The 18,775-nt window shown below is 34.8% G+C and overlaps 1 protein-coding gene across 2 annotated transcripts in view; it reads right to left on the reverse strand.

The window, feature by feature from the left end:
• AGTPBP1 (ATP/GTP binding carboxypeptidase 1) overlaps nucleotides 1–18,775 on the reverse strand; it is a 155,512-nt gene that overhangs the window by 70,446 nt on the left and 66,291 nt on the right. For both annotated transcript variants that reach the window (XM_077749493.1, XM_077749494.1), the window contains 2 exons: nucleotides 13,374–13,471; nucleotides 8,292–8,408 (listed from right to left, as the gene is read on the reverse strand). In XM_077749493.1, the coding sequence (XP_077605619.1) occupies nucleotides 8,292–8,408; nucleotides 13,374–13,471 (215 nt within the window). The remainder of the gene's footprint in view (nucleotides 1–8,291; nucleotides 8,409–13,373; nucleotides 13,472–18,775) is intronic.

Raw genomic sequence — 18,775 nt, forward strand, 5'->3', positions numbered from 1 at the left:
ATACAAAGAACAGTGCTCCATTAAGTGGCATTTTATATTGAGATGCTACTTTGATCGAAGAAGTTACTTTAATATCAAACTCAGTATGCAGCACTTGAAGTTTTTCCATAAACAAACAGGAGTACAATATGAAAGCTGCTTTTCTTAAAGAGTAAAAGAAGAGTCCATGTACATAAATGAATTTAAAATAATAAGTTGAGGCAAACAGTTAAGAGGTTTTATTTTTAGAACAGTAAGTTAACTGTAAATATCTTAATGTTAGTTTGCTCATCTATGATCTGGGATCATGCTGAAGTGAGAAAAAAAACATCCCCCTAAGTACAATTTATTGATTTATTTTTTTACAGCTAAATTGTACTTTATTTTTTTTTTTACAAATAGTTTATTGTCAAATTAGTTTCCACATAACACTCAGTGCTCATCCCCACAAGTGTCCTCCTCCATGCCCATCCCCCCTCCCCCCCACATCCATCAGTCCTCAGTTTTTGTCAGCATTCAAGAGTCTCTCATGGTTTGCCTCTCTCCCTTTCCCCCACCATTTCCCCCCTTCTTCTCCCCCTTGTTCCTCTGTCAAGTTCCTCCTAATCCTCCTATACGTGCAAACATATGATATTTGTCCTTCTCTGCCTGACTTATTTCGCTCAGCATAACACCCTCAAGGTCCATCCATGTTGCTACACATGGCCAGATTTCATTGTTTCTCATTGCCATGTAGTATTCCATGGTATAGATAAACCACATCTTCTTGATCCATTCATCTGTTGATGGACACCCTAAGTACTAATGGATGAGGGGAAAAAAACCCAAAACAGTATTTCCACCTACAATCTTCAGGTCACCACTGTAATGTATTACAGGCCCTTAAATTGAAGCAGTCTCCCCTTTTTTTGGAGCTTTTGTAGTTAATTTTGGAATTAAATTGTTTGGAAAAGAGGGGCTGCATGTTTAGATATAAAGGCTAATTTTTCCATAAAACAAATATTTGTTTTATGTTAAAAACACCACTGTACTTGTTTTACACCATCTGTATACATGTGGTGGTATTAATGCTGAACTGTAAAATATAAAATTATAATGCGACCCTGTAATTCTAAAAAACAACAGCAACAACAAAAACTGTTTGAAATACGGTGGGCTAGGTATCCACCCACAGAAACACTTACAATTGCTGGATAGTAAAATATTTTAAGTACCACACAAGTGGATAAGACAGCAAATATAAAGAGCAAATAGTAAATGATAATGGGATCCCAGAGTGGTAAGACTGAATGGCTTTCACTTGAAAAATATTTGCTAAACCACAGGGCCTGGGGTTTAGGTTTTCCCATCTCAGAGTATAAAGAACAGAAGGCTATCCCAGAACCTCCATAAGGCAGGGACTGTACCAGAAGATCCTCCTCCCATAAAGATGAAACCCCAGAGAACTAAACCTTTGTTATAGAGGCCCTAAAATACCCCCACCAGAAAACAAATAGCAAGGGAAACCAACTGTCTCAATCCTCAGCTCTCACAGGATGAAAAATATCACTACCCATAAATTATAAATTGATACCAAAAGCTGCCATCACATCACATGGACTGTAGCCTGAACTCACATTATCTGAGTGGTCCAAAAACCCTCCAGGAGAAATGTAACCTAGTAACAGTGTCTGTCAAAAGCAATAAACTACAACTTCTGGAGTTTCCACATAAGTTCCACAAACAGAATTATAAAGAAAATGACCAGCTTATAGGGGGGAAAAAAACCAAACACACAACTAAATGAAAAATTAAACAAGCAGAAGAAAAGGAACTAAAACAAACAGATATGGAAAAAGACCTACAAGAACTTCAGACACTAAAATTATAAAACTAATTAAATGACTATTTAATATGTTCAAAGAAATGAAAGACAACAAGAAGTTTAAGAGTAATGAAACAGATTTTTTTTTAACTTTCTAACACCAAAAATAAAGCAAATTTGAATGCCTACTGGATGTTTGTAATGACCAATCAGATAGAGCCAAAAATAAAATTAGGGAACTGGCAGACTGTTCTAAGGAATTTAGTTGAATACAGCATAGAGAAAGAGAAGGAAAATGTGAAAAAGAGTTAAGAGATATGGGAAGAAAGTAAAAAAGTCTATATCCAGGAACCCCAGGGTGGCTCAGTTGGTTAAGAGTACAACTTCGGCTCAGGTCATGATCTTATGGTTCATCGGTGTGGGTTTGAGCCCCGTGTTGGACTCTGTGCTGACAGCTCAGAGCCTAGAGCCTGCTTCAGATTCTGTGTTTCCCTCCTCCTCTGTTCCTTCCTCCTTTGTACTTTGTCTATCTCCCTTTCTGTCGCTCCCTCCCCAAAATGAATAAACATTAAAAAAAAAATTTAAGTCTACATCCAATTAGTAATACCAAAAGAAAAAAGAGAAGGAAAGGAAAAGATGCAGTATCCGAAGGATTTTCCAAATCCTAAGCGAAAACAACTCAAGAGATTCCAAAACACAATGAATCCCAAATAAGATTCAAAAAAGAATACCTGCCCTTAGTCAATATTATTGGGAAACTACAGAGCAAGGAGCTAAAGAAATTATCTTGAAAGGCACCAGAAACAATGTTATACAGTGAAAACATATACTTCCCATACATACTACCCAGCAATTTCACTCATAGGTATCTACCCAAGAGAAATAAAGGCAAATTTCCACAACATTTTACACAGATGTGAATCTCAATTTTATTCATGGTAGGCCCAAACTGCAAGCATTCCAATACTCATCAAGTGAACAGATAAAGAAACTGTGGTACATTCATACAATGAAATACTACTTAGCGATAAGGAAAGAGCCACTGACATATCCAATAACATTGGTGAATCTCAAAACCTTAAGATGAGCACAGAAGTCTTACACCAGAGTATATTTATGTAGAATTGCAGTGATGAGAAGTTCTAGAAGAGGTAAATTAACCTACAGTGACAGAGAGCAGATCAGCTGTTACCTCAGCAGAAGATGAAGACACTGACCATACAGGGGCCCAGAGAGATATCTGGGGTGACAGAAAGAATTCCATTATTATGGCTGGATGGGTAGTTGTACAGTAATTCACTGAAACTCACTGGACTTAAAGATGAGTAATTTACTGCAAGTAGATTATATTCCAATAAAGCTGGTTCTTAAAAATTAGCCAGAGAAAGAAACTAACTTTCAAGATGATTACAAAGTAAAAATACTTTTAGAGACAGTCACTAAAAGGTACATTTCAGGCAGAAGGAAAGTAATTCAGACTAAAGATCTGAGAAACAGTAAGAAATGAAAAACAAAATAGTAAAACTGTGAGTAAATCTTAAACACTGAATGTAAAACACAGCAGTATCATACACAATGATTTTTTTTAAAGCTACAGTTAAAATATAAATTAAAAGTGGGTACACTGGTTTGGGAGGTGATGATACTAAGTATTCCAAGTTTCCTTTTGTAATTAAGAGAAAGAAGAAAGATTAACTTCTGAATAGTAAAAATGTACATCAAGAGTAACCAGAATTTCTGCATATATGTCAATACTCAAACTTATACTATAAAGGAATGAAGTTTATTACATGTAAATTATACCTCAAGAGAGTTTATTAAAATAAAAAATAACAAGACTGTACAGCTTTCAAATGATTAAGAGTGAAAAAGTGAAACAAAAGCAGTCACTCCAAATGAAGTCCAAAGATACAAAGATGAAACAAAATCTGATCTCATAAATATAAATCTAAATAGAGTAATAGTTATATGTAAATGAACTGAATGCTCCAGTTAAATGGCAAAGACTGAGACTTGACTTTTTAAAATCCAATTATATACTGTTTAAAAGATACATTNCACCTCAAGAGAGTTTATTAAAATAAAAAATAACAAGACTGTACAAGATGTCAAATGATTAAGAGTGAAAAAGTGAAACAAAAGCAGTCACTCCAAATGAAGTCCAAAGATACAAAGATGAAACAAAATCTGATCTCATAAATATAAATCTAAATAGAGTAATAGTTATATGTAAATGAACTGAATGCTCCAGTTAAATGGCAAAGACTGAGACTTGACTTTTTAAAATCCAATTATATACTGTTTAAAAGATACATTTCTAAGGATATCAAAAAGTTCAAAGTAAAAAGCTTTAAAAAGATACCAGGCAAGTCATCAGGATTAATTTAGCTACATTAATAACTTTTTAAACTTTTCTGCCTTAAAGTCTTAGATAGTTATAGATAAGTTATAGATAAAGTCTTAGATAAAGTTATAGATAAGTTATAGGTGAAGTCTTAGATAAAGTTTTTCATTTCAGAAAAAAACAGAAAGAAATTTATATTCATACATAATAAATAATAAGCCTCCAAAAATATATAACAAAACTGACCTACAATAAGGAGACACATTTGCAATCACAGTGAGAAATTTTTAACACACTTTTTAAAATTTTTTTTACATTTGTTTATTATTGAGAGACAGAGAGAGACAGAGCATGAGTGGGGCAGGGGCAGAGAGAGAGGGAGACACAGAATCCAAAGCAGGCTCCAGGCTCTGAGCTGTCAGCACAGAGCCCAACACAGAGCTCAAACTCACAAACCATGAGATCATGACCTGAGCCAAAGTCGGACGCTTAACCGACTGAGCCATGCAGGCACCCCTAACACATTTTTCATAGTAACTGATAGCACTAGAATAAAAATCCATAAGGACAGAAAAGATCTTCTCAATGTGATAAACAATAATCCTGTCCCATTGGCCAAACACACAACCGTGTCTAACAAGTGCAGAATTCTTTTCAAGGATACAAGAAGTAGTAACAAAAATTGACCAAATTCAAAGCTATAAAATAAGCCTCCAAAAATTCAAGAGAGTATAATCATAAAGAATGTCCTCTTATGCTGCTACAGTACACTAGAAATCAAAAAAAAGATAAATACAAGATTGGAAAGTCAACTTTGACAGAATCAACAAATGAAAGAAAAAATCATAGTGGAAATACAGTTTCAAAACAAACACAATGAAAATACTAAATATCAAAACATGTGTGATGTAGCTAAAATAGTAACTGGAGTGAAATCTTTACCTTAAAAATATAAATACAGTACTGAAAAAGAAGACTAAAAATTACTGGATGTCTATCTTAAAATAACAATATAACAAAAAGAACAAAAGAAGGAAAATCAAGAGGTGGCACTGTAAGCCTATCATTTAGAAATAAGGGGATTAACAAAAAATGTGCTAAAAGTGACTGTAGGAAAGAGTAAGTGGGAAAGGGACCCAGTTTTTCCGGATTAAATTATGTGAAGCTATGTGACTCTTTAAACTCTGTTTATATCTAACTTTCATAAAAAAAAAAAAAAGAAAAAAGGAAAGAAAGGAAAAATAAAAGTTTCAAAAAGTTCATATGGTAACCGTCATCCTGCTACACAAATACACGAAAAAAGAGCTGTGAAAATTCACAATTTTGACACTTCCCATATTCTGACATTAGGAAACAAAAGCAAATAAAACTGTAACTGTCACTATGAATAAATAATCATAGTTTTTAAAAGGCCCCTCAAAAAGTCTGTTGATAATTACTTTCACACTTCTATAAGTTGTCTTCAAATGTATTCAATTTGTCTCCATCTGGCCACTGAATAGTAGGCTTAACACATCTGGAAACAAAGTGGGTGGTGTTCAGAATTCTAACAAACACATCAAGTAATTTTAAGCTCCAATGGTTGATACCGAATGCAAATTCAAATGGAAAAAGTCATTATTTAAAAAGATGAAATTAATTTCATTTGTGTTTAATCTCTCATGATCCACCAGTTTTAGATAAGATGATGGCTGAAAAATTCTTTCAAACACTTCTTATCAGGAACCGACCAATATTTTTAATTCTCAAAAATATATCACTTAAATACTGCTGCTTCAATATAGTTCCAACACACAATTAAAAAATAGAGACTAAAGTATCCAAATGATGCATTCATCTGAAATTTTAAAATGAGAAAGAGTTGTGCCTGGGTGGCTCAGTAGGTTAAGCGTCCGACTTTGGCTCAGGTCATATCATGGCTCATGGGTTCGAGCTCCACGTCGGGCTCTGTGCTGACAGCTAGTTTAGAGCCTGGAGCCTGTTTCAGATTCTGTGTCTCCCTGTCTCTCTGACTGTCCCTTGCTCATGCTCTCTCTCTCTCAGAAGTAAATAAAAGATTAAAAATTTTTTTAATTAAAAAAATAAAAATAAGATAGTCAACTGCCAACATAGCTACTTTATAAATGATTGTCCAGTTGTGTAAATAAAAGACCACGTGCTATTCCCGTAACACATGCCACAGAAATATAGCTACCTATTCTTCATTAAACTTTATGGAAATATAGAGAACACATTAATAAGTACATATTAACTGAAATACCTGAAATAGCTTCTTTTGCTTACACATAAATAAAAGGAGTAATTTACTTGGAAAGACTTCTCAGAACATTTACTCTCTGACAAACCTGTCTTTACCATCTAGCCCTGGCCAAAGTCAGAAGACAAGTAGGAATCTGCTTCTAGGAGCAGCCAAACTAAAGGACAAGCTGCCCAGATGTTAGGTGCCAAGCAGGAAACCATCAAGGGGAGCCCATTCTGGGTGATGAATTAACAGGCAGGCATACGAGAACTCACCATCATAGCCTACAAGAAGGAAGTAGCCTGTGAGAGAATGAGAATCAAAATTCTGGCCTTGACACCCATTAAAAATTATTTTTCTTTATTTGCACATCAAAACACCTACCATTTTTAATCATGTTCTATGGTTCTTATACACACATAGAGAAGAAAGAAGAAATTCCTTCCCCAAATCCCTTCTACAGTATTTTTCTGCTTTGAGTTAGCAGTATTTGTCACCTCCCAGGTTTTATTTTTAAGTAGTTCTTAGCTGGGCACAAAGGTGCAAGACCAGCCATACATCTAGTAGGTACAGTATCCTTTCCCAAACACCTCTTCCTGCCTCCTTTTTCTTTTTTTGACAAATACCACTCTCCTTACTCCTGCCTTCTTTCTAGTCCCCCTGATTTCAGAGGACCTTCCAACACACCCCAGATCTTTGAGAGTACCGAGGAAATGGGGAAGGGAGAGGAAGAACAACTTGCTACCGTTCCCAAACTTGCTACTGTTAAGATCCCAAAGAGAACCCTGAAGAATGAGCACTGTGAGATGTCAACATGACTCACACATGGATTGTTCCTGATACGTACGGTACATACAGTACAGTACTGTTCATGTGTTTTCTCTTCCTTAAGATTTTCCTATTAACATTTTCTTTCTCCCAGCTTGCTGTATTGTACCAACACAGTATATAATACATACAGCGTACAAAATATGTTCATCAACTGCTTACATTATCAGTAAGGATTCCAGTCAACAGTAGGTTACTAAGTAGTTAGGTTTTGGGGGAATCAGAAGTTACACATGCATTTTTTACTCCATTCAGAGGGTGGTATCCCCAACCCCTTTTCAAGGATCAACTGTATTTCTCTTTTTTTATTTCTCAACACATAACCTCACAGTAAAGTCTTTTTCTTTAGGCAACTAGGAATTAAATGTATGGGTTTAGGGGGTATGGGACTTGTATTAAGAGCTGAATAAATCTGAGATTATCTGGTTGAAACCCTTTATTTTACAGGGACTTATTCAAGGACCCACCACAAATAGGTGGCTGAGTGAGAATAAGAAATTAAATCTACTAATCGCCATCAATTCAATCTGGTTTACTTGCTGTGTAGCCCACACTAATTACACACACTCCAGTAAATAAATGAAGGTAAGAAATTTAACAAAAGTCACTCTCCCTGTGAACCCAATCAGATACAAAGACTTCAAGTTGTCCTCCCCTACCCCCACACCCCACCCTACTATATGGGGACCTCTGGGAAAAACAATCCAACAAGCAGACTACAGTTTTAACTTAGCACTTTCTTAGCTCTCGTCTCCCCTTCAGTTCGACGCAACTGAAACAAAGACGACTTTAACATAAGATTTAGAAATGTCATTTTAAAGATTATTTTTTACATAAGTAAGAAACTATGCCAATTAAAGAAATGAGCCAAAGTGATGAAAAATTTTAAAGCTAGTCCAAAAATTAAATGGACTGGTCCCCTCATTTTACAAATGAGCAGTCTGCAGCTCAGAATGCTAAAGTGGCAGTCAAGATAATACTACTCTCATGTTTTAGAAACAGAAAGCAGAAAGAAAACAATGATTATATACCTAAGAAAGAAAAAAAAGAATTTTTTCTTAAAATCATATAAGATGCTGTATTTTCTATATTTATACCTGAAAATCATCAACAAGCTCAGGGAAAAGGTGTTCATACATTTTAAGTTCTTCTATTGTTCTTCCTGGTTCCTGCTGGGGTTTTAGTTTGTTAATATCCGTTTCAATATCATCATTCTGAAATAATAAAAATGTCACCAGTTAAGAAAAAGTTACAGATTATATTTCAGATTAAAGTTTTCCAAATTATTAATTACATGTAAAGAATAATCACTGAATAAAAGTTGTATAAGTTAAAACTTGCTTGTATTTTTGTTTCATTGTTGCATTTATCATTGTTTTGGTTGTTTTATTTTTGTTATAGTTTATTCTAATAGAACACAGTATTTAAGCTCCTCAAGATGGAAAACCTTAGCATCAAGATCCAGACTAAAGTATGCTTTCCCCTATATCCTGAACTGTCATAATTTCATTCATATTTTACAGTAAAACTTAAAACTAAATTGAAAAATATAAATACATGATGGTTGTGGTGGCGATAATCATAACATTTACTAAGCACTGAAAATGTGTGAAGTGCTATGGTAAGGATTTTAAATAATTTAACCTGCATAATAACACTATGAAGTAGATTGCATTGTTACCTCCATTTTAACTGAAGAGGAAACGGAGGCAGAGAGAGGGTAAGTGGCTTGCTCAAAATTACACAGTACGCAAAGAGAGGAGCCCGGATGATGTAAAACTAATCACTGATTTCAGAGCGTATGCTCATGCTCGATTCTGCCTCAACATAAACTAATGATTATACCGTCCTCTTGTATTTCTTGGTCAATAAAGCTCCCTTAGAAAAGCTCAGTGTCACCATCCACTTTGTCTTTCGGGGGGAAAAAATAAAAAGTTGAACAAAAAATAAATGTTTATTCAATCATTTCTGAATAAACAGAAATGATTTCTATGCCCTTTTAGGAAAGAAGAGGGTAAATTTAAAGGAGAGGTCTGACCTCAGAAAAACAAGATATGTATCCGGGATGAATTTGATCTGTATCTGTTCAAAGACCCAATGTACACCGTGACAGAAGGACAAGTGTCAGTTTACCTACTACCCAAGCTATTCTCTAGGACCTTCACCAAACGTAGCCTCACACAAATACAAATTCACCATCACCTTCACTGCTAAAGAGAGATGGAAGACCACTTACTTTGTCTGCAATGGGCATTCATTTTAACTTTGCATTTATCTTACTATCAGAGTGAACTTACTTTTAGCCTTAAATTTCTTCTACCAGGCCCCAATTCTTAAAATGCTTTCTATACATGTATACACATGTGCACAGTCTCCATAGACTCTATGTATATATTTCATATTAAGTAATTTAAAAAGAAAAACATACTATGTATTTCTCATATTTTATATTTAGGAACTTAGCTATCACTTGTATAACCAATAAAAAGATTTTCTCCATTGCCATAAATAATAAACACTATCTGTATTTAGGGAGTATCATGTTAATTACTGAATCATTATTATATTATTATTAGTACACGAATATGTAATTTTATGTGTCTTCAACTTATGCATTGATGAACCAAAATATAGAATTTCCTTTATTGGCACCTAATAGACAATGCTGTTAAAATAACAAAAAGTTTACAAAAGTATTCTTTCTCTAAACATACTAGAATTCAATATTCAATATTCTGTGAAAATTGAGCCTTACATATTGGCTCTCTACTTTCAAAAGAACAGTCATTGTGGACCAAAAAAACTACACTTTGAGAGGTCAATAGCAGGAAATTCTGTGTTTTGGTTTAGGAAAAAACAAAAATGAAGAGCTACTGACATCCTTAGGGAGGAGAAAAAAAACTGTCTATCACTCCTTAAAGTTCTTCTAAACTAAAGGATGGGGAAAAAACACATTGAAGTATATATACTGTATACAAGTATACTGACAAGTCCTGGCTATCTGGAGATGAGTCTTCGAAACCTCCAGCTTTCTATAAATGCTCTAAACTGAAACATCTGGGGTAAAGAGAATGGAGAATGGAATCGCTATGGTGAGGAGAAAAACTGTCCCGATGAGTATAACCATAATGGAACACAAAAAATATTAAACCCAATGCATATCAGGTTCACCTGACAAGGTAAGAAGTAATGGGATTTAGAATAAAAGGAAAAATTAAGTCTAAATATGTAACTGCCAAAGACAGTGAGAGGCAGACTGTGGTGAAGAAGAAAAATAAGGTAATAGAACTCGGCAGTCTCAAAGAGCCAATAATTCTGTAGCACTTTAAAAAAATAAATAAGTAACATTTTGGCATAGCATGGTGGTTAAGAGAGCTGCCATTCACATCAGACTGTTATATTCTGATATATTCTGTTATATTCTGCCCCCCCCCATAAGCTACATTAATAATCCTGCTGTGCCTCTTTCTTCTGATTATTAGCCCTGTAAAGCAGAGGTAATAATACCTCTGCTGGGTATTATTAGAGGACTGGGATGAGGCTTTATAGTCACTATACGTAAAGAGCATAGGTTAGCATAGATGGTAAATTCAAGTGGTAACTAGACTTATCATGGTGAATATTTCATAATGTCAAATCATAATGTTGTAGTATGCCTGAANTCTGTAAAGCAGAGGTAATAATACCACGTAACTTAGAGGACTGGGATGAGGCTTTATAGTCACTATACGTAAAGAGCATAGGTTAGCATAGATGGTAAATTCAAGTGGTAACTAGACTTATCATGGTGAATATTTCATAATGTCAAATCATAATGTTGTAGTATGCCTGAAACTAATAAAATAGTGTATGTCAACTATACTTCAATTTTTAAAAAAAAGAACATGGGTGCCTGGGTGGTTCAGTCTGTTAGGCATCCAACTCTTGATTTCGGCTCAGGTTGTGATCGCGTGGTTCATGAGTTCAAGGCCCATATCGGGCTCTGTGTAATGGTGCAGAGCCTGTTTGGAATTCTCTCTCTGTCACTCTCTGCACCTCCCCCACTCATGCTCACTCTCTCTCTCTCTCTCCCAAATAAATAACAAAAATAAAAAAGAGCATAGACTAGCATAAGATTAGGTGTTCCATAAATTCATTCTATCATTTTTTTCTTATTATTACAACTACTGTGTTAAGGTAAAGTGGGGGAAATCATGGATACTCCAGTGAGTAAGACAGCCAACAACTATATTTTCCAAAGATATGAATGTCACAAAAGAGAAAAAATATGTGGACATGTTTTAAATTAAAGGAGATCTAAGGGACAAGATAATTAAACACAATACCTGATGCTGGCCCCTGCATTAGAGAGAAAAAAAATGTCATAAAGGACATTTATTAGATCAGCTGACAGTCGAATATGGATGGTAGGCAGATGAAAATGTTCTATCACTATAAATTTACGAAGTTGATAACTGCATTGTATTATGTAAAAGAGTATCACTATTCTTAGAAAATACACAGTAACGTATTTAGGGGTAAAGGACCATGATACCTAACATATGTAATTTTACTCTATGATTTTTTTATAAAATTTTTAAGTATGTATTCATGCATATATGCTAACAATCTCCAAGCAGCAAAATAGAATCATTTTATAATTGCTATTTCCCCACCCATCTCTGTCTTTACATCTGTAGTGATCACAACAACAGACATTTTAATGAGAAACCTGAATCATAAAGAATGGATTATACTCAACACACTATGTTTTTAATAACATGGAAACATACACCACATAAAAGTTTCTATCAAAATATAATACTTTAAATCATAAATTTAGTGTCAGTCTGAAAAACTTTACCATCCTTGAACACTCACTTCCCAAAGAATCCAAGCAGGTGATTTTTAATATACTTCCTATTATCTAAAGAACACCTTACATAACAATCTAAATTCTTACCCCATAGTTCTTTCACTTCCATCAAGTCCAGAACCACAATCACACAGCCCAGATTTTTTGCCTTGCTCATCAGAGCCTGTATGGTTTTTCTTCTTTGTAGCTTCTTGAGGTAAGAATGCAGACCATCAGGCTGTCCTGATTGGCTAACTTGACATTTCTGCCAAAGCATGCCTTGGTGATCACGTTTGGTGATAATGAAACTGGTTCTCCATCTACTATGAAGATGGAAATCCCAGGGCACCTGGGTGGCTCAGTTGGTTAAGCATCCAACTTTGGCTCACATCGTGATCCCGCGGTTCGTGGGTTCGAGTCCTGCATCAGGCTCCATGCTGGCAGCCAGAGCCTGGAGCCTGCTTCTGATTCTGTCTCCCTCTCTCTCTACCCTTCTCCCACTCATGCTATGTCTCTCTCAAAAATAAATAAACATTAAAAACAGTGGGAAAAAAAGGCAGAAATCTCTGTCCAGTATCTTGGATTCTATCTCCAGAGAGGGCCAAATACTCAGTGTACCCAATTTTGATGAAACATTTCAAGACAAAAAGGCCCACACAGGCAAAGGTCAAATGAATCCCTCCCCATCTTCCAAAAAAGCACTAAGTTAAACAGTTGAAAACTAAAAGAGTTAAACAGATACTTTTCCAAAGATAGTAAAATGTCCCCCTCTAACACTAAATAAAGCAAATAGTCTCTACACTTCTAGGAGTGCCATCAAATTCTGAAAACTCCCCTGCATCTCCACTTAATGTCACATGACAATATTTTTTTTAATCTTGTCTCAATTCAATAAATACTTTTGTCCATCTTCTTCTCCAATTAACTGAAACCTAAGAATCATTATGTAAACACTAATTCTTACCAAAGAGCCAGTAGTTACAAATTATTTTTCCTACTATGTTGATTTCCCCAAAAGATTGATGAAAGAGGAGCAGGTTGCCACTTAGAGTCTCAAATTACTCTCCTTCAGACTTAGATTTCCTCAGACTTTGAAACCTAAGCCAGATGGATTACCTGAGGTCATCCTGGCCCAAGAGAGTTATTTTAACACCCTCTTCAGACCAGCGTATTCAGAGCAATATTATTTTCCCTTTCATTACTTCAGTGTCCACCCTCATCACAATAAACAGATGGGCACAAGATGAATTAATCTACCATTAAGCTATACATACTATCTCCCCAGTCTTGGTTTTACACTGTGGATACAATTTAGAAAGTTGACTAAAGACGGAGTCACACTAACCTTAAAATTCTGATCTACATCATCTTCATTTTCAGTTTCATTTTCGGCTTCTAAGTCAAGCTCATCGTTGTCATCACTTTCATCCACTACGTCGTCCACTGTGACACAAAATGTGCTATGAGTAGGTCAGAGGTAAGTATTCTGCAACATGCACATCCGAAGACAGGGTGGCACAGATATACCACATTGGTAATTCAGTCACCAAAGGAAAAGTTAAAGAAATGCCTCATTAAAAATGTCTCTAACGCTATTGAAAAACCTGGCAGATAAAGTAAAAGTGCTTCAAAGTTTGAAAAAGCACTGTAAAAATGTCTGGGAGATTTTACTGGTATTCTCAGTTTTTAAAAATGAATAATGTCTTCTGTTGCAACAGCCTGGAACATTTTATATCCTGTACATGAAAATTTCAAGAACAGCTTTATGCCTTTAACAACTGACTTCCCATCTGTTTGTTTCAATGGCTACTATGTGTCTTATACAGTGCAATGTGATAGGAATTTTTTTAAATATGTGTAAATATAGACCCTGTCTGCAGGGAGTTCATAAGGTTAAAGAGCAGAAAAGAGTAAACAGATTACTACAATATAAAAGACTTATGTTCATGAAGGCATATATGTAAAAATGCTGTGGTAATACAAGGGATGGAATAACTAACTTCAAATTGCTTGGGGTCAAGGGGCTTTGAGTGATCGCTTCACAAAACAGGTAGTGATTAAGCAGTATCCTGAAGAAAATATGGCAGCTTTCTAGGTGAACATAAGGGTGAGTAAGTGTGGCTTTTAAGAAGATAAAACAAAAATTTGAGATGATATCTTTGGAAAACAGCAACTGTGACTAAACTTGTATGCTTGGGGAAAAGTACTAAGAAAGGCAAATAAGAATGAGAACATGAAGGTTACAGTAGGCCAAGTAGTTTAGATTTTTAACCTTGGGAAGATCAGCAATGAGAATTTTCAAGAGGAAAATGGCTTAATTCATTTGAAATTTTTCAAAAGATCATTTTGGCAGGTGTGAGAGAGGGAGAACATATGTGGAGGGGAACCAATTAACTGGAGACAGTAACTATCTGACCGATAAAGCAGGAATGGGGATAATGAATATATACTAGGAAAAAACTCAAGGAATAGAATGGAAAGGGACATGAGGACCATGGCTATAGGGGAGACAAGGAAAGAAGAGTAGAGTACTCAGGTAAGTACTCAGGTAAGTAACTGAGTGCTTTAAAACAAAGTAGAGAATATTTTAAAAGGGTTATTTTTCAGGGTGCCAAGGTGGCTTAGTTGGTTCAGCATCCTACTTCAAAATCCTGGTTTGAGGATTAGAGCCCCGCATTGGGCTCTGGGCTGACAGCTCAGAGCCTGAAGCCAGCTTTGGATTCTGTGTCTCCCTCTCTCTGCCCCTCCCCAGCTTGTGTATGCATATGCACTCTCAAAAATAAACATCTAAAAAAAGGATATTTTTCTAAACTATTTAACTCTATTGAGGAAGAACTGGCTAATAAAATTGTATATGTTAAAGTGTACAATGTGATGATTTCATACAAATACACAAGGTAAAATGATTACCAAAACAAAGATAACTAATACATCCATCACCTCACATAATTAACATGGTCAAGAGTGTCTGTGTGTGTGTGTGTGGTAAAAATGCTTAAAAACTCCTCTCGTAAATGTCCAAGTATGCAATACTACATGAGTAACTACAGTTACCATGCTATGCATAGATTCTCAGAACTTAATCCTTTTAAACTGAAAATCTATACCCTTTGACCCCATCACCTCATTTACCACTCCCCACACCTGTGGCATCCGACATTCCATCCTCTGTTGATACAAAATCATTTTTTGTGTTGCTGTTTTGTTTTTTTTAAGATTCCACATATAAGTAATACTATACAGTATTCGTCTTTCCATCTGGTGTATTATTTCACTGGGCATAATGCCCTTCAGATTCATTCATGTTGTAGCAAATGGTAGGATTTCCTTCCTTTATTTTGGCTAAATAATATTCAAATATATATATATACAGATATATGAGAGAAGGAGAGAGAGAGAGAGGAAGGAAGCAAGACAGGAAGGAAAGTAGGTTGATAGATATCACAGTCTTTTATCCCCTTATCTATCAAAAGACACTAAGTTTATTTCTTTTTTTTTAATTTTTAATGTTTTATTTATTTCTGAGAGAGAGACAGCATGAGGCAGGGGAGGGTCAGAGAGAGAGGGAGATACAAATCTGAAATAGGCTCCACGTTCTGAGCTAGCTGTCAGCACAGAGCCCGACACAGGGCTCGAACACACGAACGGTGAGATCCTGACCTGAGCCGAAGTCGGTCGCTTAACTGACTGAGCCACCCAGGCGCCCCACATTAAGTTTATTTCTAACTCTTGTCTATTGTGAATAATGTTACAAGGAATATGGGTGTACAGATCTCGCTTTAAGATCATTATTTCAATTCCTTTGGATATATACTCAGGAATAGGATTGTTAGATCAAATGGTAGTTCTATTTTTAATTTTTTGAGGAACCTCCATACTGTAGCTGTACCATTTTCACATTCCCACCAACAGTGTTAAAGAGTTCTATTTTCTTCACATCCTTGCAGATATTCCCTATGTCTTGTCTTTTCGATAATAGCCATTATAACAGGTGTGAGATGATATCAGTAAGTGGTTTTGATTTATTACCCTGATGATTACTGACATTGAGCACTTTTTCATAAACTATCTGCCATTTGTATGTCTTCTTTGGGAAAATGTTTATTTAGGTCCTTTGCCCAATTTTTAGTTGGATTACTTGCTTTTGTACACTTCAGCTGTGAGAGTTCTTTATATATTTTTAGACAGTAGCTCATTCTCAGATATATGTTTTGCAAGTATCTTCTCCCATTCTGTAGGGCAATAAATTGAAATTGAAACTGAAATAAAACAGAATCTTTTTAGTTTGTCAAAATCCCACTTGTTTCTTTTAGCTTCTGTTGCCTGTGCTTTTGGTGTCTTACCCAAGAAATCACTACCAAGACCAATGTCAAAGATCTTTTTCCCTAAGTTTTCTTCTAGGAGTTTCACAGTTTCAGGTCTTGTAATTAAGTCTTTGATCCATTTCAAGATAATCTTTTATGGGTGGTATAAGATAGGATACAATTTTATTCCTTTGCATGTGGACATCCAGCTTTCTCAATACAATTTATTGAAAACAATGTCCTTCCTCCACTGTGTATTCTTAGTGCCCTTAACAAAAATTAATTGACCCCATATGTGCAGGTTTAGTCTGGGCTCTCTATTCTGTTACACTAATTTATGCTATATTTGAGTACCATCCTGTTTTGATTACTATAGCTTTGTAATAGTTCAAAATCCAGAACTAATGCCTCTCTAGCTGTTCTTCTTTCTCGGGATTGCTTCCACTACCGGGGGTCTTTTCTAAGTTCCATAAAATTTTAGAAAAGTTTTTTGTGTTTCTGTGAAGAATGCCATTGCAATTTTCATAGAGACTGCATTAAATCTGTAGATCACTTTGGGTAGTACAGGCCTTTTCACAATATTAATTCTTCCAATCCAAGAACACAGGATATCTTTCTATTTATTTGTATCTTCTTCAATCTCTTTCATCAATGTCTTATAGTTTTCAGTGTACAATCATTCAACTCTTTGGTAAATTTTTTCCTATTTTGTTTTCAATGCTATTATAAATAAAACTTCTATCTTCTCTTTCAGATAGTTTATTAAGTGTATAAAAATGCAACTGATTTTTTGTATATTTGATTTTATATCCTGCAAATTTACTGAATTCATTTATTCTCTGTTTCCTCATCCATAAAATGAAGACACCCAGAGTGTTGCTGGGAGCATTACACAGGCTAATATATAATGTGCCAGGCAAGAAGTATGTGCTCTGAAAATGTGTGTTATTACTATTGCCTGAGGAACTATGGTACTGTCCTAGGTCACTCTGTAACAGCAGCTCAATTCATCCTAATTAATACAGTCATCAAATTGCCTTAAGATCGTTTGGAAATAGCAAAAATTAAATATTCATATTATATATATATACATATATATACATATATATACACATACATATATACATACATATATATACACNAGGGAAGAACTGACATTTAGAGAATGAACTATAAGACAGAAAGAAAAAGACAGAATTCAGCAAAGTCTATGGCAAACAAGAAAGGTGACTGCTTGGATAAGGAGAAGGGAAATCACAGTTCAGTATCAGAGAGAAAATGTTTTTAATTTTTAACCAGACTTTTCAAATATTTTCCTTTACATGGTATCTCCCTTTAGTTTTCTGTTCCAAATGTGAAATGTCATATAGCTTTGGGTGTGTGAGGCCTTCTTTTCTATTCTAATGAATATCAATTATTAAAATTATATAATTAAAATCAGGGAATATAGATCCTTGTTACTGATCTTCAAAATGTCCTTAGCTCATTTATACTAAATGAAATTTAAAATACTCATTTAAACTAAAATACAGGGAAAAACTCAAATGCCTATCAATAGGAAACTAGTTAGATAAATTATATTGTATCTATATGATATAACAATTAAAAGGAATGAGTCAGTACTTTCTGTAAGGTTTTGGAACGTATCTTCCAAGGAGTTTATTTTGCTTTTGCTATTGCTCCTTGAATGTGATCCACTTTCCCTCTGTTTTCTAAATGGTTTTGTTCCTGTAACTGCATATATAACACACAGAGAAAGGCTATTGAATTTTATATGTATCTTATAAACAGTACTTCAACAACTTTTATCTGGTCTAAGACACATCTTCTTAACTGACTTGCTGGGATTTTCTATATAAACAAAAATATCCTCCACAGATACTGATAATCATTGAAAGAGTAGGATAAAGTAAAGACCCTTCCTTTCCCGGGCTTATGGATCTGCCTAAAGCTTTCAAAATGATGTTAATGAGCAATGGTTGAGTAAAGCATTCTCTAATACTTCATTACTGTGTGTGATGATGGCTATTGATCTGAGTTGGATAATATCCAGCTTGTCTGGGAAATATTCCTGGATTCCTTAAGAAATTTTATCTGGAACTAAGAATGATTTTTATTAAATCTCTTCATGGCATTTAGCAAGATACTCACTGGTTTCCTTCCTCTGACCTTTTATTAAATTCTAGTAATTAATTAAAATCTTAATATTATGATGAGCTTACTTTTTAAAAAATAATCCTTAATTGTCATGAAAAATACAGCTCAATTCAATTTGCTAATATTTTAGGAATTTTATATTTTCTTGAGTGACAATTATCTCCGGTTTCAGGTTATTCCTACCAGGTTTGATTTCAGCACAAAGCTGCTTCTAAATTTTTCCTTTATTTCTATGCTCTGGAAAACAAAGCATAAGAAAATTTCTTGAAAATTAAGATCAAGTTAT

The sequence above is a fragment of the Crocuta crocuta genome, unplaced genomic scaffold, assembly GCF_008692635.1.
Source record: "Crocuta crocuta isolate KB4526 unplaced genomic scaffold, BGI_CrCroc_1.0 scaffold99, whole genome shotgun sequence".
NCBI classification, from domain to species: Eukaryota; Metazoa; Chordata; class Mammalia; order Carnivora; family Hyaenidae; genus Crocuta; species Crocuta crocuta.